The sequence below is a fragment of the Podarcis tiliguerta genome (genome assembly GCF_965153285.1).
Source record: "Podarcis tiliguerta genome assembly, chromosome: 3".
In the NCBI taxonomy this organism is placed as follows: domain Eukaryota; kingdom Metazoa; phylum Chordata; class Lepidosauria; order Squamata; family Lacertidae; genus Podarcis; species Podarcis tiliguerta.
The window spans coordinates 61,084,971-61,109,665 of record NC_139536.1 but is presented as its reverse complement, the minus strand read 5'-3'; the positions used below and the strand labels follow the sequence as shown (position 1 = coordinate 61,109,665).

Sequence of the window (24,695 nt, the reverse complement as noted above, 5' to 3'; positions counted from 1 at the left end):
TTGGGAAGGAAGGAGGGAAGAAAACAGAGGGAGGAGGAGCTTGCGTCTGCGATCCCGAAATGCCCGCGTGACTTCTTTAATGTTCCTGTCTGTGCCCTCCAGGTATGGTTGGACATCAGTTCTCTCCAGCCCTAGCCAGTGGCCATAAGATTATGGGAAGAAGAAAGAAGAAGAATACGAGGAGGAGTAGAGGCAGCCGGGCTCCTGAGCATTTGCCATTCTTGTTATCATTAAGATGTTTTGCCAGCCCTTCACAGCAAACTATTTACATGCGATGTTAAAAACCATCAAGACAGATTTGCAGCCCAGCAACATCCCAGTTTGCAGGGTTTCCCACTGGTATCTGGTTGGCCACTGGGAGGACAGAAACACTGGACTAGATGGGCCATTGCCCATTCTCTTGCTTGCATGTTTAATCGCATTTATATACCCCACCTCTGCTCCAAATGTGGTACATGGTTCTGTCCTGGCCTGCTCTACAACACCCCTGCCAGGCAGGTTAGGCTGAGAGGCAGTGACTGGCCCGAAGGTCACTCAGTGACCTCCAAGACCCAGTGGGGATTTGAACCCTGGTCTCCCAATTTCATAGCCCGACACTCGAACCACTTCCCCACGCTGGCTTTCTTGTGTTCCCCACCTCTGATGTGGTCTGGGAACGCTGGCTAAGGGTTCAAGGATGGGGGATGTGGAGGGAATCTGGTGTTTTGTTTTGCTTTTTTAACCGTCGTGGATCATTGTAGAAAGAATCAGGCAGGCGACCCCCCAGATGCACGGGCCAATTGAGCTGAAATGGGTTGAGGAGTTGGGTAGGTGGGGGGTGGGTATCGTCTTACTGGAAGCTTGAAGGCTTAAGGAGGGGGCAGGCCAAAAGCAATGCAGGGAGACATCGCCCTCCTGCCCGCCTGCCTCTTCTGCTTCGTCCCCGCGTCAGATTTGCGCTGGACGGCGACAGCAGCATCAGACGGCGTCCGGTCGAGTTCCTCTCCGCTTCCCTTCCCGCCCGCCCAGCCGTCCGCTCCACTTCCCCCCTTTTCCTCTATATAGCAGCGGCGGGAGACAGCCGGGCTCCTGCTGCACACATGTCGCTTGCGCAGGAAAGGAGGCAAGCTGCGCGGAGACTGGCAACCTTTTCCGCCCAGCCCGGCCAACGAAGGGGCGTGTGGAGGTTGGAGCCGGCGCCCCCATCCCCCGCCCGCAGATCCTGGCACCTAAGCGCTTCCGAAAAGGAAAGCGACAGCTATTGCAGGGAGGGCTTTCCCCGCCGCCTGCGCCTCGCCTGCATCCCTCTGACGTCTCTGCTCCACAAACTCGCAGGAGAGAGAGAGAGAGAGCGCAAAGGGTTAATAGCCTCCGACGGGGCGGTCGTCCCTAAGCTCCTGTAGTTTAAGTGTGGAATCGGCGACTAGGGGGCGCTCGAGCTCACTTCCCTTTCTCGTGGTGGAGGAGGGGGAAGGGCGCTTTAATGAGCTCCCACCGTGGACTCCCTGCAGCGAGGAAACCACCCCGTGTCCCCATTTGGAAAGGACGGATGCGCCCCTCGTTTTAAAGCCCCTGCCCCCTTACGATTCGAGAACGCGAAAGCCCTGCTGTTATCTGAACGAGGGCTACGGCCGGCAGATCAAAGGCACTTTGAAAGTCTTGGCACCTGCAGTTGGCAGGCTGTGTCCCTGAGATGAGGGGTGGTTCAGGTCCTCGTTTTGCACGATGGCCTGCAGCACAGTTAGGGCATGTCTGCGTCCGGAAGCTTCCCAGGCTGCTGCTGGGACTAACTGACCCAGAAGCACAGGAAGTGCTCCTCCCTCCGTCCCCAAATAAAGCTACAAAGGAAGGAGGCGCACATCAATTTATTCCCGAGACTTCAGCATCCTCACTGGCCTTGCAATATGGCGCGTGGATCAGCGTGGCGATAGTTTGCATTAGCTGCGTGCCTTCCTCGGGGTAACCGCATGAACCCAAGTCATGCTGAGTTTTACCACTGGCCCATCACGGACCAGCAGTGGCTCGCTAATGTTTCTCCCAGCCCCACTATTATTTCATAGAAATGTCCGGGGTTGAAACCAGTGGTGTCTACCTAACACCGTGTTGCATTGAACCTCTGTGCTGACCAAATAGGCCAGCAGGATCAGTGCTGTACAGTGATAGTAGAAGTAGCCCCCTCTGCAAGGTTCATGGTTACCATAGAAGGATTAGCTTTTGCATGCAAGACCACATGTTTGATGGCTTGATTTTCTGTAATGTTCCAATTCTAACCACACTTATTGGGGGATAAGCTCTGTAAAATACAGGAAGACTTACTTCTGAGTAAAATATGCTTAGGATTGCATAGATCGATGGGTGGTAACAATGACAGGTGCTTATAGGAGACAATGTAGTAATCAATGACGTCTTAACTGGTAATGGTGATTTGCCAGTATTGTGGTTAGACTCAGTAGCCCCCCAAGTAGATGCAAAGACAGGTACCTAAATGGCCGTGGTGCAAGCTCTTGCTAGCCCCAGCAAATCACTCTGAGATGTGTCTCTGGTGGTGGTGGTGGTGGTTTTTGTTGTTACAAAGCACCTAGAATAGATGTATCTATACATAGCTTTATCCAACTGGTCACAAATCATGTCACAAATCGGGCTTCATATGCAACAGCTCTTTTCAAAGGCCTGAGGACTGATGCTCCTGCAAGCCAAATATCCATTTAAGCCAAAGCACTGAGTTTACACCAGTAGATCCCCAATCTGAAAATGTTTACATAGAAGTAAGACCCATTAATTCCAGAAGAATGTATTGCTTCCAGATAAGTATGCCAGGACACCAGCGGTCCAAACCAGCAACTTAAAGAGAGTCATGACTAATGTCCCAAACATTTGCTCTCAAGAGATCTTAGTTATGATTTTGTTCTTGTTTCTGTTGGATCAGACTCCGTTACATGTAAACAAGTCCCACTGATCAGAAAGCAATTTGTTTCCACATTAAGTGCCCTTTGGTTTAGGCTATGTTTGTGTGTGTGTGTGTGTGTGTGTGTGTGTGTGTGTCTGACCAAACTGCGGGTGGCAGTGGAAGACAGGAGTGCCTGGCATGCTCTGGTCCATGGGGTCATGAAGAGTCGGACACGACTAAACGACTAAACAACAACAAGTGTGTGTGTGTGTGTGTGTGTAAATACCCCCCCCCCCGGGAATCAGTGGGCCTACTTGCAAGTAATGGCCTCAAACTAACAAGGCTTGGATGCAGAATAATTTAGCTGTGCTTTGGTCCCATTGAAATAAATGTAACAAATCAGTCACACAGCTAAGTGAAGTTCCATTGATTTCAATGGGAAGAATTAATCTCAACTAACTCAGTCTGGGTGATTTGTGGTTCCTAGTCCTGTTTAGCGTACTGAGACTGTTGGCCTCGTTTTCACTGCTTTTCCTAAGCTGCAGAATGGATCTGGCAGTGTACATGTAAGCTGTTGACAATAAATAGGACACATTTAATAGATTTAATAATAATCAATTTAATTATTGCAATAGCAGGAGGCTGCCGAAAGACTGCTGGACACTTCTCCAGCAAGGAGATTGATATTGGCTGGGAAAGCTTCTATGGATCTGATTTGAGTGCCATATTTTGCCAGAGATAAATTTGCTACCTATTTTACAGTATTTCAGTGTGCTGCTGGCCATATCGTGGGTTTATGGCACTGTCAATAAGAAGCTTTAATGCCAGGGGATTGGAAGTGCAGGATCATAAAGTGATGAGCCCTGAACCAGGAGAAAGTAATTCCCCAACACGGAAAATTACAGCATCTCTTAGCAGGCGTGACCAGTAGTTAAAAAGTATCTGATACTTTCAGTATTGCTCCAATATTCCCTTATTGTTGGTTGTTAAACTAGCTGCAGTTATCAGAGAATTGTGACCTGGTGGTGACCTGGTGCACTCCCAGAGGTGATGGTCTGTTTGCTGCCTGCATGACCCAGCCCTTAGGGGGCTTCCAAGTGGAGAATTTTGTAAATCATAGGATTGTAGAGTTGGAAGGGACCATAAGGGATCATCTAGCCCAACCCCCTGCAATGCAGGAATCTTTTGCCGAACAATGGAAGACTCAGAAGGGAAACGGGGATCAGTGCCAGTCTCAACTGGACCTGCATTTGAAAACCCACACTTGCAGGCTTCTCTCCCTGTCAAAAGTTATTAATGGACATGAGGAAACAATGGTCTGGAATGCCCATGTGGTTTGCAATTGGCTCTAGCAAAGAGGTTTTCTCTGTGTTACAATGGACTTTCTGATTCATTTCTGATTCATTAGTGATTGCCAATCAGGGTATTGTGAACAGTCTCATGAACGATATATAAGAAGTGTCTATAGACTCTGAAATGTATGGTGCTTGTAATTGAGAACAGAGCATAATGGAAGTCTAGGTATATGGGCCTGTTCCTCCTCTCCTCCAGAAAATAAAGGCTAGAGATAGAGACTGTCTGCCTTGTAGTTGATTAGATCAAGACAGGGAGTCCCCATTGCTAGGCTTCATTGGAGTAGCATGGAGAAGGAATATTGCCCCACCTTAATTTACGTTGTATAGGAAACTCCACATTCAAACACCGAAGTAGCCCTTATGTCATACCTGGTGCAACATACAGGGTGTACTGTGGCATTTTGTGCTGTGCTGTATTGCAGTTTTAATACTTTCTGAATTCTAGTTTTTTAATCTCTCTATTCGTTTCCTGATTTTTGTGGATCCATGGCTCAAAAGGTAGGATATGAACGTTTAATAAATGACATAAATACAATACTCATAATGACATACGCTAGAACATTCAACCTATTCCATTACTCAAGCAGGAGGCTCTAATGATGTGCAACTGGAAGCTAATCTCATCTATCCGTCTGCTTGACAGAGAGTTGTTCCATTACCACCTCTGTCTCAGAGCCTTTTAAGTGGGACCAAAAGCCCAGCCAAAACAAAGGCCTGGGAGCTGTGCAGACACACAGACCCTCATGAGTCTGCTGAGCATTAGGAGCCAAGGGAATCTGTGGGGACCCAAATGGGAAAACAGATTAGATGACAGAAGACATGTGCCCTTAGGTACATGTCCCCTGAGCAAATGCACAACCTATAGTAGGACCCTTTCAGCCAGAGGCGGAGAACTTCATCAGCCTCAACAACAACAACAACAACAATAATAATGTTGTTGTTTATTCATTTAGTCGTGTCTGACGCTTTGTGACCCCATGGACCAGAGCACGCCAGGCACTCCTGTCTTCCACTCCCTCCCGCAGTTTGGTCAAACTCATGCTGGTAGCTAATTATTTATTATTTATACCCTGCCCATCTGGCTGGGCCTCCCCAGCCACTCTGAGTGGCTTCCAAAGAAGTATTAAAATACAGTAGTCTGTTAAACATTAAAAGCTTCCCTAAAGAGGGCTGCCTTCAGATGTCTTCTAAAAGTCTGGTAGTTGTTCTTCTCTTTGACATTTGATGGGAGGGCGTATTGAGAAGGCCGTGGTCAATGCTCAGGGTTGATAGGACATGTAGTTTAGCAACAGTTTAGCAGTGTGTGTGTGTGTGTGTTTAAAGATGGTTGTAGCCTATCTCTAAATTCATCGCTGAATTCATCCTGAAAGTTGTTATTACTGGTGTAAGTATCTGTGAAAAGTGGATAGCTGTTTCTGAGATGGGGCCCCAGGTTTAAAATGCAAGAAATACGTCATAGCTTCAAAGGAGTTAATTTGTTTACGTAGCCGGACTTGAAGCCATGCTTCTGCTGCTTGCAAGAGGGTTGTAAAGCAAACACAGAAAAACGTGTTGAGCCTTATCTGAAAGCGAGATTGCTTAAGTCCCTTTCTAAAGCACTCAGATCTCATCTGAAATTACCCCCATAAGCATTCACATAAGCCTTTGTAACTACTGTGGTGATCCCCACTTTGTTGTTAACAAACGCTTATTATGTATGTGTATGTCAAACCATGCTACCACTTGAAAAGTATGCGTAGGCCCACTGTGCTTCAGCCGGTCTGAGGTCATCCTGACGAAAGCTTTGCAGTCAGGCAATGCCTGAAGTGTTGACCCAGTTATTTGAGGAATGTTTGCCTTTGGATGTTGCAACCACATGGTCACAGTTCTCTGGGCCAATTACCTTGGCTGCACCTGGAGCAATTCCCCCCCCTCCCCATCAATTGCTTCCATTCATACCTTAGTCAGTGTTTATTAAGAAGGATCAACACACACGCATAATAGCTGTGCACACATCAATTAGCACAGATCCGTTGAAGACAAGCTGGTTGGTGGAAAAATGTAACCGCAGCAGTACTACAGCCATAGGACAAGGATAGTATAAGTGCCGTTATTAAATCACTGGCAATGTTATCACCTCACATCTTTAATTCTTGTAACTGAAGAAGGCAATGCATATTCCACATGCTGCTGCAACAGTGTAGCCTGCACTAAAAGAAGCTCCACTGAAAATAGGTAAAGGTAAAGGTACCCCTGCTCGTACGGGCCAGTCGTGTCCAACTCTAGGGTTGTGCGCCCATCTCACTTAAGAGGCCGGGGGCCAGCGCTGTCCGGAGACACTTCTGGGTCACGTGGCCAGTGTAATGAAGCTGCTCTGGCGAGCCAGCACCAGCGCAGCCCACAGAAACGCTGTTTACCTTCCCGCTATAAAGCGGTCCCTATTTATCTAATTGCACCTGAAGGTGCTTTCGAACTGCTAGGTGGGCAGGAGCTGGGACCGAAAGACGGGAGCTCACCCCGCCGCGGGGATTCGAACCGCCGACCATACGATCGGCAAGTCCTAGGCACTGAGGTTTTACCCACAGCGCCACCCGCGTCCGACACTGAAAATAGAGAGAACCAAATTAAGGAAAGTCTCAAATGTTCCATCAGTAGCCAAGTGGGGAACCTGTGACCCTCCAAATGTTGCTGGATCACAACTACTATAATTCCTGACCACTGGCCATGCTGGAAGGTGCTGAGAGCAGCTGGAATCGGACATTACTGGAGTGTCTGTGATCAAGCTGTGGTGCTCTAGGCCAAACATATTTCTGCTAAGAGTGTTTACTGTGTTTTGGTGGAATGAAGAATTTGTTAAAGATGGACACCTGGTTTCAAACAGGAGTGTCTTTTCTGTGACTCTCCAGATGTTGTTGGATTCCAGCTTGGCTTAGTCCAGGCATCCCCAAACTTGGCCCTCCAGATGTTTTGTGACTACAACTCCCATCATCCCTAGCTCACAGGACAACACAAATATTGTCTTTTTGGACAAAGAGATGTATGCCAGAAAAACATCCTGTATTTGTCGTTACCATTATAGCCTAGTAGCCATGCTTTTGGTATGCTGTTGTTAAGTCTTAAATTATTATTCACTGCATCATTCACGCTGCTATTTAATTCTCAGCAAGTAATTACATGCTCCTATGTTCTATGCACATAAGGGCCTGGCTTCCTACGGCAATTATCTCCCTGCAATCATATTTCTCAGGATGTGATAGTCAAAATGAAAAGGATGGCAAATTGATTTCCACTATCAGTTAGCTAAATTGATTTCCACTATTTGAGGATCTCATTATTACCGTGCTGTTTGATTTTCATTTGCCTAAGTACTATACTGATCATCCTGCAACCTGGCGCAAAAACAAACATTTACTGCTGAGTGGTATTTAGAAGCTCAGGATTGTAAGGTGGAAGAGGAACCCAACACACCCACACCCACCCAGATGGATAACCTAATGTCATCAAGATTACACCGCATGGCACAAACTGAATGCAGAAGCCAAAAAAAAGAGAGGCACCATTGGAGGATTCCCTTAAAATGCAAAAAGCAGCTTTGGAGAAGCAATCGTGACAAGATTGTGAAAGAAAGATAAAGAGCTGAACTTCTCCTCTGCACTTTCCACAGACCTGAGGCTGCTTAAGTTTCCTCTCTGCTACTCTTTACATAACAACAACAAAAATCCTGATTCTTGACCATTAATGGTATTCACACATTTTTGCATTTGCACTCTTAATGTCATGCCTAGCTTGGCCTTCAATCAGTAACGGTGGTTGTTAAATCCACCAGATGTCAAGGAAACTATCTGTCGCATGGCACAACTATATTTTTTCCTTGTTCCTTTGGACAAGTTCCTATTCAAAGGAGTTCCTTTGAGCCTCATGGTTGTATTATTCTATGCATCTATAATAATTTGTCTCCGCCTAAAAATATAATGGCTCTCAATGAAGCCAAGAGTTTTGTGTACTGGAAATAATCCTGCCTATGAAGCATCTTTCCAGTTGATTTGCCAACTAAAATGCAGAGTCCTGCAGAGGCAGCAGGACAAGCCTTCAGTGAAAATAGCTCTGGAGTTTAGATATTGTCTGGGGGTGGGGCTGGATATTGGGATTGCCAAAGACAATTCTGACCATCACGTAGGAACAGAGGAAATTGCGTTGCAGTAAGCCAGATCACTGACCTATCTAGTGCAGTTGCCTGGCAGCAACTTCCCCAGTCCTAACTGGAGACACAAGGGATGGAATGGGACCATCTGCATTCCAAGTATATGACCTACCACCAAACTATGGCCGTTTCTGGTGCAACTTTTCAGATGTGGTGGGGAATACATCAATGCTATAAAATAAAAACTTTCAGCAGCAGTCAGTCACGGGGAACTTGCAGACAATGTCAGGGACTCTGCCAGTTCATGTGACAGATGCATGCAGAATACAGAACATGCCTGTGGAAAATTACAAGTACTAGACTGACAGCAAATCCTCCCAGGACCATTCTCCAGCTATTTGCTGCTTTACACAGAAATCCAAACACTCTCCACCTGAAAGTGGCATTCCAGCCATTCCAGTGGAAAAGACACCCTGAGGAGTGAAACTGTCTGCCAACGGTTCAGGGACAAGCCTGTCCCCTGGATGATTCAGCAGACAGGTTAACTTCAAAGTCAAGCTGGAAGCACTAAAATGGAAACATTATCAAGGAGCCTAAGGGAGCAAACACTCAACTGGAGCCATGGAGCAGCCAGAAAAAACAGAAGCTGAAGCTGATAATCCAAGGCTATCTGGCAACCTATACAATCACAGATGCAGTATGACCTGACTTACTGAGGTTGAATAGGATATTAAACACACACACACACACACACACACATGACCAGTGGTTCAGTCTGAATCCTGAACCCTCCAGATCCTGGTGTTTGACCTTAGTCAAACAGCTGCATCCCAGGAGTAAAGGTGAAGACACATATATCCAAATCTGTGCATATTTTGTTATGTCATAGACATGGTGCCATGAAGATGCCTGTAATCCCTCTAGGTTAGGCATCTCCAAACTCGACCCTCCAGATGTTTTGGGACCACAACTCCCATTATCACTAGCTAACAGGACCAGTGGTCAGGGATGATGGGAATTGTAGTTCCAAAACAGCAGGAGGGCTGAGTTTGGGGTTGCCTGCTCTAGGTGATTGAGCAGGCCTTTTGCCCAGGCCTCTTTGTCTGGTCCTCAGGACCAGGCCTCACACCTCCTCTCTTCACAGCCCCTCACTGGTCCTGCCATGCACCCTCCTTGAGCATTTTTTCCTGGATGGAACATGCCATTGCCTGGATATAGGTTAGAGAGGGGTGTGTGAAAGTACAGCCATACCTCATGTTATGTTTGCTTCATGTTACGTTCTTTCAGGTTACGACCCACGGTGACCCGGAAGTACCGGAAAGGGTTACTTCCAGGTTTCGCCAATTGCGCTTTGTGCATGTGCACAAGCACCAAATCACGCCATACACCTGCGCAGATATGGCGCTTCAGGTTGCTCTCTTTTCATGTTGCGAACGGGCCTCCGGAATGGATCCCGTTCACAACCAGAGGTACCACTGTATGTAGAAACATGCCTATTGTACCAATTAAAATGAACATTTATTGCTTCACTGACTTGTTTCTGGCCTTGCCAACTACCACTGGCATGTGGCCGCAGAAGGTTGCAGAGAAAGAAATGTAGTCCTCAAGCTGGAAAAAAAAAATCCCCTCCCCTGATCTAGGGGAAAGTCACCATGCAGCTAGGGAAGAAGACTTTAGCGTCAACCCTTTTTCACAGGAATATATTGCTTTGCTGTGATCCAATCCATTCCCCCCCTAGGAATTACTCCACCACCACCACCAATCAGGTGCCCTATGTAAAGCAATCTACCTGGGGGACAGACTAAAGAGGGAGAAAAAGGACTGAAGTTATCTCATGTGAACAAAGCCTTAAGGACTTAAAGTGAACTTGACCATTTCAATTAGATACAGTTCATTAGAACTGACCCACTTTGGCGCCTATCATCTGAACAGTAACAAATGCTGGAGCCCTCAAGTCGATTACTGCACTTTTGTAAAAATGCCATAATAGGGTTAGAACATGATAAACTAAATGGGCAATTAAACAGCGACTCTTCTCGGATTGCTTAAGTTAGCAGTAGCCTTATTGTGCCTTATCAGTCCGAGAGATTCCCTTTAAGCAGTGTTCCCAGTCACTCTCCTATGCAGATTTCAGTTTCAGATTTCCTTAAATATTATTGGCTTGGGTTGAGCACTCTGCCATTGGTTGCATAACCACCAGACCATTCATCCAGGCAACTGTTCTGCTAAATATCTAAGTGAGACCCAGATCCTGGGCCCAAAACTTAATGGGTTCATGGGGCTGGACAGAATATAGGTGATACAAATGGCCATAGTGCATGTTAAGGTATGGAATTTTCTTCCACAAAATGCATGGCCACCAACTTAAAAGGAGGCTAGACAAATTTACAGAGAATAAAGCTATCAATGGCTCATAGTCATGGTGGCTGAGCACTGCTTCCAATATTAAAGCAGTCTGCCTCTGAATATCAATTACTGGGGAGCCCGTGGAAAGAGGCCTCAGATTGGCAGAGTTTGCCTTAGGCATTTGGTTGGCCACTGTGGGGAACTGGATCCTGCACTAGAGACACCCTTTGTCTGATCCAGTAGGGATTTTCTTCCATCCTTATTCTGAAGTAGTGTAACCCTCAATGCAAACCCTCTTTGGCAGGCTCAAACCTTCCACCACACTTAAAAAGAAGAAGAAAATATGTTAGTTTGGGATGCAGTGTATGTATATTACTGCACAGGTGTTTGTTTGTTTTTCAAATCCAAACATAATACTGACTGCAGCATCCTGAAGGATATTCCTTTACTTGCTAAATTCTTACCTGAGTCATCATTAGTCCAGAAAGTTCTCTGATCAGGTTGAGCCAACAGATCTTCTTTACCGTAAAGTTCTTTCACCTATAAAGCAGAAGGAACAAAATGTATCTTGAAACATCTAAAACTTTTTGTACTCCAAAGAAACCTTTTAAATACACAGGTGTATTGTATACAGGTGTATTGTTTATAGGTGTATTGTATAAAGGTGTATTGTATACAGCTGTGCATTGAAATGTGGACTCTGTATTTTGTGATATAGTTTCTATGTAAAGTTTATGAGATTGCTTTACACAGTGTTGAGGGAGAATCTTATCTCAGCCCTGTCAGACTGCCTGCCCATACCCAGCTGGTCTCCTTCTGGCAAAGGAAAATTCCCATTAGTTGTGCATGGAGGAAAAGTATAAACGAAAGACTTAGTTGTGGTCATTATACACATCACCAAAAATAGGATCATAACAGGGACACAGATTTGCATTAAGTGTGCATATGCTACTTCTATGTATAGATGCAAATGTAGAAATGATTTATACAATTTAAATAGCAATTTGGTAAATCTTGCCATAGCAGGGGAGGCTAGGAAAATGTGTGCCTGCTTAATCTGCAACCCAGGTGCTAACAACTGATGGGCAACCTCAAGGCCTCTGCTCTCACTTCTTGTGGTTCCTTATCATTAAGGCAGACTTGGACCAAACAACTATTCAAACAAAAGGACTAGCTTTGGGTGGTCTTCAAATAGAGGACTATAAAGTAGGTCACATCCCCCACCCCACCCCAGTGATGACTGAGGGCAGAGAAGCCCCTTCTTTCCCCACGAGTATTGCTGCTGTGTGGTGGTGAAGTAGAGTTTATCCGACACCCTCAGAAGGTGTACCTGCATTCTGCTCTGAAGAGTTGGGACAGTGTAGTCTGGTTCCCAGAGACAAGTGTATACACACACAAAACTTAAGAGTTTTGGGGGGGACCTAAACCTATTTACCTGCATCTGGAAATTCCCTGTGTCAGATTATATGCAAATTTGTGGGAGATAGATCTAGATATACTGGCATCTTCTAAATACTAAAGTTAGCAAAGCACATGGATGAAAAGTACTGTTAAATTACAATGGTGTAAAATAGGACATAAATATTGTTTATATCAATATATATTGATATCAATATATATCAATCAACCTCCAGATGGGAAGCATATTTATGTCAAAGCGATAAATAACTACCTGACATTCAGAAGACATCTTAAGGCAGCCCTGTTCAGGGAAGTTTTTAATCTGTGATATTTTATTGTATTTTTTGTTTCTATGGAAGCCGCCCAGAGTGGCTGGGGAAACCCAGCCAGATGGGCGGGGTACAAATAATAAATTATTATTATTATTATTATTATTATGTGCTTTCAAGACATGAAACCAAACACTCTCCACATCACCACTCTTTCTGTGGACAGTACATGAATTTCATAAATAGTGAGGAAATATTTTGTCCAGTGGTCTACTTATGACTAGGTTGAAAAAAGGCATTGATTCACGAATGCTAACTCTTCCCCCACCACATTCTGCCCCCAAACAAGAAAATGACAAGGGAATGCTTTTCTTCCATCCTGATAACTGGAGACCATATGAACTGGCTGGAAGTCTTGTCCTCTTGAACTTGCCCATTTGTTGCATTTATTGCTCTTTGGATTTTTGTTCCTTGAAAAGTTTTGCTCCAGAAAACATGAGCTTTCTGCATGCCTTCTTCGTGCACTCAAATGGCATTTCCCAATGTACCTGCTTAGATTTCTCTTGATATTGCTTAGACTAAGTCAATTTGGACAATCAGACAAATAGCTTAATAGGAATGGCTGGGTCTTTTCGTCTCTTTGATTGTTTGGCACACTTAAGCTTTGGCAGATAACTACTGAAAGTAGTCAAATATTTTAAAACACTAGTTAAGACAATGGGCGATCAGGAGACAAAAGCCCTGTGCAGTCTATCGTATCATTACACACTGAACTCGGAGTCTCCAGTTTCCCAGGTATGTTGCACTTTGACCCACAAAAATAGAGCACAAGAGCTTAAGCATTCACTTGATCGGCCTTAACGATTCTTACCTAAGGAATAAGAAATGTTTGGCAGAATACAGTGACTCATGGAAAATTCTTACCAGTTCCAGACCAGTACTTATATTTTATATTGGATTTAAAATTATAGGGCATTTTGCTGCCAGAAGCTTCCCCAAAGAAGCTTACAACCAGTGTCTTTGAGACAGGAGTGTGACTCTGTCCTGCCATGTGATGCCCTAAACCTTTCTGACACAGGGCATGTGGAAGGCATCGAGGCTTTGCTCCTGGCGGTTGTAAGTTGCCCACATCACGCTACCATAAAGCAGCATGCTCAACACACCAGCCTGGTAGACCTTCATCTTGGTATTGGTCATTAGCATCACATTCTCCCATAGCCTTTCAGAGAGGCGAGCCATTGCCGTAGCTGCCTTGCCAATACTATTGTACAACTTAACATCGATGGAGAGGTTATGAGTTATGGTGGAGCTCAGGGAGACAAAATCATGTACATCTCAAGCATGTGGTCATCAATGCAGATGTGTGGGGTGCTGGCAGTGTCGTGACCCAGGATGTTGGTCTCTGTCAGGCTGACTTTAAGAACAGAAGGAAAATGTGCTCTGGCCCAACCCATCAACTGGAAGCAGGACTGGCCCTACCTTTAGGCAGTGTGAACAGGGCACCTCGAGCTACAGATGCTGAGGGATAGGCAGCAGTTGTGAGGTGCTGGAGGACAGCGCTGCTCTGTGGCATCAAAGTTAGCCTGCTGCCTTCAGATGTCCCATCCTTAGGGCTGGATTGAACTAACTGGTCCTGCTCACATAAGGACTTCCACTAGTGCAATGGGCTCCCCCCTTTCCCCCACCCCATGTTCCCCTAATTGGTTCATGAACCCCTCAGAAGAGCATGTGGGGGAAATAGTTCTGCAATATTTGTTCTGATAGAACATTTGTAATAGCACACCATTGAATTCTAACCCCCACTGAATCCGAAGTAAGATTCAGTTGCCAGTTTGGTTGGTTTCTGTATGTAGAATGGTGAGTACTGCCCTGTCATTTGCCTCAGGAAAAAGAAAAAAAAAGGAATTGGGTAATCCCTGACTGGAAGACCAAGGGCTGCTGAGTTTCTGTGTCTCTGTGCGTATATATTTCTGGGTTTTGGGATAATGGTACTATTATCTGTTGCTTGTAAGTCATCTTGATAATAATTTGAAAGGCAGAATATAAATCTTCTAAATAAACAAACAAATGAATACCACAGCTGCTGACATAATAATAAATCTTTGACAGATAATGAAAAGCCAGTAGAAAACCTTAACATCTTCAGCCTCTTTCAGAAAGCTGCAGCTGAGAGCGGCTTCATGGATGATGTTGCTGCAGAGATAACAGGAAGTGCAGCTGTCTCACACTTCCTGTTTCTCCTATCTCACACAAGTTTCCACATCTCCTGGGTAGAAGAGCAGAGGCATTCTCAGTTCTCTGGGCCTCAAAGAACCACTCTTTGAAGAAGACTTGGAAATTATGCACCATCACTTCCTCTCATGCTTCAACCCACATACTTAACCAGGAGGTCAGTGGCAACCATGTAATGGCTGAACACTGACCAAGGGAGTGAGGAACATGGGTATGTGAGAATGCGTGCCACAACACCACCCAGTGTCTGAAATCTCTTCCACAGCATGTCTACCAAAACCTGGTTTTACTCTACCTGCATTGTGTGTGACCATAGTGGTACTTTCTCAAGGGGAAAAAACCCCACCCTGATATTATTAGAAGCCAGCACCACATTTCTACATGGCTGCAGCCTATTCAGGGATGTCAACATGTTTAGCCATCAGCATCAGATGCTGCCAGGAACATTTTCAGTCCTGCTTCCAAATATGCATCCTTAATAGATGGAAGAGGTTGTTGTTGTGGAATGGGGATCCTGTGGCTCTTTGGATGTTGTTGGGCTCCAGCTCCCATGCCGGCTGGGACTGACGGAAATTGGGAGTCTAGCAACAATGGGAAGGCCACAGGTTCCCCACCCCTACACTACAGACTGAGGAATAAATATCTGAAGGACAATTTTTGGTCAACCATGTAGATACAAGCCCTGGGCCCTGACTGGAGGGGAAAATATTTTTGCAGGGATTTCTGCTTGGTTAAGTAGCATGCTTCTGAATGTCAGTTGCTGGGAATCATAGTTGGGGAAAATGCTATTGTATTCAGATCCTGCCTGCAGCCTTCCCATAGGCCAGAATCATAGAATTGTAGAGTTGGACTGGACCCTGAGGATTTTGAAAGCTCTGATCTAAGTCAACCCCTTGCAGTGTAGGAATATGCAGCTGTCCCATATGGGGATCGAACCTGCAAAACTTAGCGTTATCAGCACCAAGCTGTAACCAACTGAGCTACATCTGGTTGGCTACTGTCAGCACAGGATGCTGGTCTAGATGGGTGTTTGGCCTGGTCCAGCAGGGCTCTCTTGATGTTCTTAGTGACCAAGTAATACTGGTTACAGAGTCTCTGAATGAGTTGAAATGACCTATCATATTGAGTCAGTGCTAGTTCTTGTATAGATAAGTCTTTAATCATTCCCTGATTACTATCATAAAGCTAACTTCAGATTGTTTGTACATAATGTTTGCATTAAGGTCATCCGATGAGCCATTCTCTGAGTTCCGTCTGTAGAAAATATGTTTTATGGATTCACTGAGGGCGTTTGTAGTGATTGAATGCTGACACGGGACTCTTTTTGGCAACACGTTAAGATGTTTTTATTTGCCCAGACATTTCATTTTGAGTACAGTGGGGCAATCACTGATGGGTAAACTATGTTATCTTTTCAAAAATCCTGGCAAAGATGAGACTATTGCAAAGTGGGAGTCTCCTTAGCGAGTTCACATGCACTGGGATTTTCCACTGAGATAACTTCCTTGAGTTAAGTGACTTCCATTTGAAAAGGACAATGTCCATGCAAGTGTATAGGCAGCTGGCCTCAGGCAGGTGTACAGATAAAACAGCACAGGAGCTTTTGCACAGTTGTTGCATGTGCTAATCAAACCTGTGGAAAAGTTTCTAAAAGTTACTTGCTAGGGCTGAAAAAGTTAAGGTCACATTCAAAGTTCATTCTGAGCTACAGGTCTCGCTAAGCCCAATTAAGCCCATACAGACGAAGCTGTGTGCTGACTGCACCACTCCAGGGCTGGCATAATTCAGGAACTACTTTGGACAGGAGTCGAAGAAATGAGGGGACTTTGGATCCTGCAAAGCCTTGGCTGCCCCAACGTACCCCATTTTGGAACCCCACCAGAGAGCATTCTGCTGCAGAACGTTCTGCAGGTGTACAGGGGGTGGGGTCCAGCAATGAAAGTGCTGCTCTGCTGGTAGGCCTCCCTCTCTTCCAGTTGAGTAGCACACACCTTGTTTCCAGCAGGCTCTCTGATGGCCTTGGGCTAGCTTTAGCATCGCTCCACAATTTGCATAGTGCTTGACGAGTGACAGAAGTACTTAATGATCAGCGGCATCATATCACTCAGTTTTCCACCATATTACATACAAGTACTCCATTGTCAGTTGCCTTCCCAAAATGTAACACTTTAGTCTTCGAAAAATCCAGGAGTATGAAAAAGTTTGAATAGAGTTAAGAGAATCTACATCTCATAAGTCTGCAAATATATGGCTAGAATAAGGGTCCACATCTCATGTGGACCCTTATTCTAGCCATATATTTGCAGAGTGGCATCGTTCAACATTTCTCTGGCTAATGAGATGTAAGCATGCAGTAACCAGTAAAAGCTTTTCAACATTTTTTCTGTTGGGCTTAGGATATTTGGCTTTTGTAAATGATGCTCTGTATTGTTGCAGACCACCCCAATATCTGTGAAGTGGTAGCAAGATTCCAGGGGGTTCCAGGTGCTCATCCAGGGTTGTGTTTCTGTTGGGAAAATCGAGGCACAGTGGAAAGAAGTGTCTTTAAGAAATATGGTTTATTTTACACATATCTACACCTAAAACCTTTAATGGAGGGGGTGCAGAACATTACACCCCAAGAGTATCCCTCATTACTCATTTCATGGCTTCAGCAAGCTTAGGTCCAAAGAAGCAGCCAGTCGTGGTCCCTGGTCTCTCTTTGCAGCATCCTCCAGTTAGCACTGCATGGAGTTCTCTCTTTTGTTCCCCTCCTTCCTCCCAGAACACCTTGCCAAAATGCAACACCCCCCCCTTCTGCTTGCCCCCCTACTCCAGACCTCTCTTTCTTTTTTAGAAGGACCGCATTTTTTATGTGTGACATCACCTTCACAGTACCATAGACCCAAGCATCTTCATTTGATGGCTATCAACACCTTTGTCATGCTTAATGACAACCCAGGCTATACCCTGAAAAACAAGCTTAGCCTGCATTTTTACACTGCTAAGCTGTCTCTCCCCCTCCCCCCCCCCGGAAGACCCCAAGCGTTTAGTAATTTGTAGCATTCAGTAATTTCTAACATTCACAAACTTTTTAGAATTATGGGCGCTTTTGTACCCCCAAACTCTAGTATCCCAAATCTGTAATAGTACTAGTATGGGTATAACTCCTTACAGCCTCCAGAATTCCACAGGTGAATGCAGGGACACTTCTAGAATGCTTATTCTTACACCAAGGTCCAAGAATCATTGCCTGAGGGCCCTGGCACTTTGTTACACACTACTGAAAGTTCTTGTCTGCATTCTGTATTTATTTACTCTGCAATGACTGGTCCTATAATATGCTGATCAGCTCAAATTGATCCTCAGCAGCAGCAGCAGCACCATGTGAAATGTCATGGAGTGGAATCCAGTGTTGCACTCTTCCAGTCCTTGCACAACTTAACTAGAATGCCATACCAGTGACTCTTCATTTCTGAAAACCTCTCTACAGAAAACAGATCACAATCTCATGTAACTTTGGCATGTTGACATTTTGACATTAAATGTCAAAAAGAATTGCCTTGTGCAACTCAGAAACACGTTTCTGATACAATAAGAGGCACACGAAAAGCACTCCCTCCTTCAAACTAATGCTTCCTAACATGTTTCTTTTGTTCATGCTTAATAATTAAATTATTAAGAACCTGGCCAAGGGCACAATTTTGTGAACAGAGAATGGTCATTTAAATTGCTGTGTGTTGAGCATAACATAGACCTCGCTTTTCAAATCATGAATGTGTCACCATCAGTGGAGCATATGCCTGCGCTGCCCAGGGCGGGCATGCTCCCGAGGGGGGTGTGGCACGGAGGGTGCCCTGCCAGGCACAGGATAGCCGCTCAGCTGCCCGGAGCAGCGTGCGGGCCCTGCAGCTGGGGACACTGTGAGCCACCCATGGCAGACATTCGGCGCGCCACCTGCTTGCGACTCCCAAGCCTCCCCCAAGCTGTCAAAACTAAGGGGGAAGGGGGGAATGCCGCCGGCAAAGCGGTGCAGCTCCCTCCTTACCCCGACGGCTTGGGGTAGGCTTGGGAGTCATGGGTGGGCGGCACACTGAATGTCATGCCCCCTCTGTGAGGGCACCCGGGGCGGGTCAGCCCCCACCGCCCGCTTTCCTATGCCCCTGTGTGTCACAAACACTGGGTTTCTTGGATAGATCTGTTGCTGCTGGAAGAAAAGCAGCAGCTGAAGAATGCCAGCCCCCTTTTCCTGAGACCCTGGTCAGGAATTGACGTTTGAGTCAAACATAGGCAATAGAAACAATAGTGCTATACAGTGGTACCTCAAGTTACATACGCTTCAGGTTACAGACTCTGCTAACCCAGAAATAGTACCTTGGGTTAAGAACTTTGCTTCAGGATGAGAACAGAAATCGTGCTCCGGGGGCACGGCGGCAGCAGGAGGCCCCATTACCTAAAGTGGTGCTTCAGGTTAAGAACAGTTTCAGGTTAAGAACGGACCTCCAGAATGAATTAAGTACTTAACCTGAAGTACCATTGTACTATCTTTTAGTTCCTGTCCTGATGGCCAACAACTTTCATTATAATATTTAGCTAGATGTAAATCCAAATCAGCAAAGGTCCCTTGTAACTTTAATTAGAAGCTTTCTCCTTCATTAGTTTCACACTGTGTGTGTGTGTTGTTCTGATGTGATTAACCCACAATAAAAGGCATGGGTGATGCCCAGCTAAGCTTCACACAGAGAAGACCTACTGATATTAATGCCCTTGCCCAACTCCATTGATTTCAATGGCTCTGCTTTTACTATGACTAACGCTGTGTACCACCCTGGGATATTAAACAATCCCTCATTGAGGGCCCCATACAAATTCAGATTCAGGGTTTAAGAATGGACTTCCCTTAATTCCCACGTGCTTAAATTTGCCTCTCCAGATTAGTGCTGCCCTCTTTACTTTTCCACTCGGGAAGAGGCAGCAATCCAACCCATACCAGTGGTATTTGCTTGTGTCTATGATGCCTCAGAACCCTTGAACAGATTCAAGTGGGATTTAATAATGCTTGAGTGCAGTCACTGCTGATTTGCATAGCAGGCGCCTGACCTATCATGTCTCAGATCTGAGTCATACTAAAGATTTGCCAGCTTTCCTTGGAATGACATTTGTTCTGTCATCAAGAATTGGGGAAGGGGAGGAGAGGGGGAAAGAGGAGGAGCACCAGCTGCGTGCCGCACAGTTTGATGGTGTTCATTGGAATTACATATAATTTTAGCCTGCCCATTTGCTGGCTCTCCTTCCCCAAGCCTCATTTTAAAACTCTTTGTGTTCAGTTCTTCTGACGCATCTAAATGACTTCCGTAATAACCCTATATCAAACCATTACGAAACCATGGAAGGAGATATGGTATTTCAATTTAATAATCAGAACAAACATCCTGCTCTCACAGAAGATCCTCTCTCCAAACTACTCAGATTTTGCAATAAAAACTCCTTATCTTCTTCTTAAGAATGATAAGGCACTAGAATGGCAGAAAGAGTGGGCATAGTAATATACCTGCTATCTCTGTACTGTATTTGCTGCTCTGTCCAAGTTGATACTTAGCTTGGGCAGCCTAATGGATCCACTGATGCTTTTGGAGAAGCAATGGCCAAAAACCTGTTTAAAAAATCAATTATATCTGATATCTCAAATATGTCACTTTCTGGATAGCCAAGACCTCTCAACAGTTATCTGTGCGCTTTGTTACACCAAGGACTGACTACTGTCATGCATTCTGCATGGGGCGGCCCTTGAAGATGAATCACATGTTGCAACTAACACAGGTTGCCACATTAGCAGCCAAGAGCATATTCAGCTGTTCTTGTGCCAGCTGGGCATTGGGCCTCTGGGTTAAATTTAAAATGCTGGTTCTTAGTTTTTCAGAACCTCATGGGCCAGGACTAAGATATCAGAGAATGCCTCTTTCCATTTCAGCCTCTGAATCACTGCTTGAAAGGTATGAATATTTGATCCGCATTTGATCAAATCAAAAAATGTGCCAGGACATTTCTTTATTTTTGTAAACAGGCTCTTATTCTGGAAGAGTCACTCAAATCCAACAAGCTACTACAGAGTAGTGATATTAGATTGCAGTCCGTATCAGTAGATTCCACTGAAATCACAGTACAGTGGTAACTCGGGTTACAGACGCTTCAGGTTACAGACTCCGCTAACCCAGAAATAGTACCTCGGGTTAAGAACTTTGCTTCAGGATGAGAACAGAAATCACGTGGTGGTGGAGTGGCAGCAGCAGGAGGCCCCATTAGCTAAAGTGGTACCTCAGGTTAAGAACAGTTTCAGGTTAAGAACGGACCTCTGGAACGAATTAAGTTCTTAACCCGAGGTACCACTGTAATACAATATTTATATTGCCAGTCAACCTAGTCATTGAGAAGTGACTGTTTAGGAAATGGGCCAAAGCTATGGCTTCCATTTCAGAATTTTGGCTCACAATTTAAGGGATGATTTTGGTTTTCGCTAACCCACATAAACCAAACACTTTGCAAACCAGCTGCTGTTGGATTTTAAAATGAGGGATGCTGAAATACCCATGCTCTAATTGCTCCCAAATGCAGATTTAGTTATTTTTAAAATCTGCTTTTGGGTTTTAAGACTTGATGACATATGTATAAATAGTCAAAATTTTTATTAGTGAGTGCCTCCATATACTCTACCAGGTTACTCGTCATGCCAACTGTACAAAGATAAAATGGACAAAGATCAGAAGATGGCTTCAGAAAGTGCTGCTTTCGTGCTTCTGAGCTACATTTGTCTATCCACTGTGAGATTTCATGCGAATGTGTACATAATGCAGCCCCCCCCCCATTAACCTTTCTTAGAGCCACTTTGAGAGGGGATAACCAAGAGCAGGAAAAACAGTGGATGGCCTCACGACTCCTCCCTCGCTCTCAGTGGCCTCTGCCTGAAGCAGCTTTTCAACCTCACAAAATGGCAATCAGGTCACAGTCACAGGCATCTGTATGCAGGGCCAGTTCAAGATCTCTTGGTGCCTGAAGCAAAGGGCAAGATGCCATCTCCTCCATTCCTGATACAGAAGCTGATCAGATGGGCACTTCAATGCTGGTTGGAGGGCCAGTATCATTCACTGCTCCTGCACAGCAGCAGATACTGGTGTGGGGCACTGCTGCCTGCTTACCTGGCCTCTGCTCGGAGGGGGAGAGGTGAGGCTGGCATGCTGCAAATGCACACCAGCAGAGCCAATCCAGTATTGCCTCTGGCCTACCCATGAGGTGGAGTGAGGCAGCCACCTCAGGCATGGGGAAGTGTCCCCACAGGTGCCCCACCCGCCCCTGCCATTGCTGGAAAAGTGAGGAAAAGTGGCAGCTTCTGGCTAGATCTCTCAGAACTATTATGAGGTCTCATTGGAAGCTGCCACTGCTGGTAGACCCCAGTAAGAAAGGCTTTGGTGGAATAGCAGTAGTGGGGATGGTGCCTCATGTCACCCCAGGCAGCAAAATGGGATGCGCTGCTCTGGTGCCAATGCATTAGCACAGGGGTAGGCAAGCTAAGGCCCGTGGGCCGTATGCGGCCCAATCGCCTTCTCAATCCAACCCATGGATGATCCGGAAATCAGCGTGTTTTTACATGAGTAGAATGTGTGCTTTTAATTAAAATGCATCTCTGAGTTATTTGTGGGGCATAGGAATGAGTTCATCCCCCCCCCCAAATATAGTCCAGCCCCCCACATGGTCTGAGGAACGGTGGACCGGCCCACGGCTGAAAAAGGTTGCTGACCCCTGCATTAGCACCACACCAGCTGCACTACTGCCTCCCCCCTTCCCCTCTGCCTCTGGGTTGACAGCAGTGATGCAACCAAATGAAGGCCAGGTGAGAAGTGTCTCCACGCCACGTCATCCACTACTGCTCCCGAGGGCCCCAAGTCTAGCTTGGAAGGTGCAGGGCAGGCTGCATGTCCAGTCCCCACCCCTCAGTACCTGAAATGCTGTTTGTATGTAAGGTCATCAGCTATGTCAGTCTCCATTGGACCCACAAGAGGCCCGTGTTTCTCTTGAAAGTGACTGAGTTGCCCAATAGACATAGGCTCAACTTTTCGGAAGCCCCAGCCTGAGACACCACAGATAGCTTTGGACCACATAGCTGACAGATCTGGGGCAACAAGGAAGCATTTGGTCCAACATTCATCTATAGGCGACTTTGGGCTAAGTCCAAAAATATGATTGGGTACTTACGAATGCTGCTTTTAAATGACACCTTACCAAACAGCGGCACATGAGTAGAGGGTTGGAGCAGCAGCGATACCCTTTCCACAGCAGTCATGCTACATTCACTGGGGCAGGGAAGGGGTGAGGGCATTAGCAAGATCACCCAACATGGCATTTTTGGCCTTACTCCCCACATCTCTGTCCCAGTATTGGCAGCACTGCCACTGAGAGGGCACTTCTGCTGCACTGACTCCTCACCTGCTGCTGCTGCTGCACCTTACAGGTGTGAATATGTTGCACCAATTAAAGTTGCAAGCCTAATCATCCTTACCAGGGAACAAATGAAGATAGCAGGACTTACTTTCTAGCAAACATGAACAGGGTTGTACTATTAGAGTCTTCTTGACAGACGATAACAGATTTATCTTGTTTATTGGGTAAGAGAAATGTCTGATGTATCAGAAAAATATTTGGAATTCATTATTTTTGAAGTCTTTAGGTCAATTAATCTAAAAACAGAACTAAAACACAACACACTTGATTTTCTTTTTTCTCCTGCCAACATCATTTAAAACTGCTCTGCTTTCACTAATATTTCTGTGGTGGGCGACAAAGCAAATCAAGAAATCAATACAGCACAACTATGCCAGAGAAAATCTTATTGAAGGGCTTATGTGTTTTCCATGTTAATCCAAGAGTTGTACAGCCAGTTTTGAGAGAGAGAGAGAGAGAGAGAGGGAATATTCATCTAAAAGCAAAACTGGTATTCAAACTTGTTGTGCCAGCTCTTTTAAAGCTAGGTTATTTTCAGTTGCCCTTGTTATGTAATGTGTGCTTGGCTTTGTTTTGAAAGTTAAGGTTACAAGCGTCGAGTGAGGCAGCACATGCTTTAATTGGCAATGTTCACATGGAATAAAATAGAAAAAAATCACAATCCTTTTAACCTAGTCAGAGGTGTGTCTGTTTGAGCACCTCCCACATACCCAGTTCAGTGCTTGAGGGTTAAAAACTGCACGTGAGAGCAAAAGCAAGGATGATGTATCAGAGAAGGCAAAACGGTTTTAATTCAGGGAGGTGAATTATCTGTGCCAGAAATCCTGGTCTTGTGACCCTTCCTATCCAACAGTACACTCCAGATGGGCTGGACTTGAAACACAATTGTTCTGTAGCTGATGGCAGAGATCAGAGTCATTGAAGCTGCAAGTTTGATCCCTGCAATGCTGCCTATTCGAACACAGCCCCAACACTTGCATTTATTTCGAATTTATACTCTGTCTTACAAGTAAGGTTGCCATATTTTGAAAAGCAAAAAAGAGGACACTATGACAGCCATTCATAGCAAATAAACTCAATTTGTCTCAAATTTTACCCCTGAAAAAGAGGGTGTGTCCTGGAAAAAGAGGACACATGGCAAACCTACTTACAAGACAACCAGGAACCTCGGGACAATTTAACATGCACTTAGTGTACACTAATGTATGCCAATATTCAGAGTAAGTGATGAAAACTACAGAGGACCAATCCTACAGGGCCCTGACTGAATGCTCTGTTATGATCTCATTCAGCCATCCTTCATGTCCCCCACTTCTCAAGAATGGATTTGCCAGCACAGCAGATCTCAGGGACGCCCTCCTCACAAAAGCACCCAGAAGTATGGGAGCCACTTTCCCCATGATGCAATCCTACACCACTGGGTAGTGTCTGTGAATTTCCAAATATATGGGCAAGGCTGATTGTTTAACTTTCCCATCCAGTTGTGCCTTTCCCTTGCCCCTTCACACACACTGTGGTTTTGGTGATCAGTGCCATCCCTCCCTCCCGCCCTGAAAGGTGCCCATTTGGTGCAGAAGCGCCACAACATTAGTTGCACCGACACACTTGCTTTTATTGAGTCTGCACTTGCCGCT

General features: G+C 45.4%; 1 protein-coding gene across 1 annotated transcript in view; it reads right to left on the bottom strand.

The window, feature by feature from the left end:
• The window catches only part of SGK1 (serum/glucocorticoid regulated kinase 1), a 75,424-nt gene that overhangs the window by 12,780 nt on the left and 37,949 nt on the right, over positions 1 to 24,695 (bottom strand). Inside the window, exon 3 of the mRNA XM_083435031.1 lies at positions 11,152 to 11,227. Coding sequence (XP_083291157.1) covers positions 11,152 to 11,227 — 76 coding nt within the window. The remainder of the gene's footprint in view (positions 1 to 11,151; positions 11,228 to 24,695) is intronic.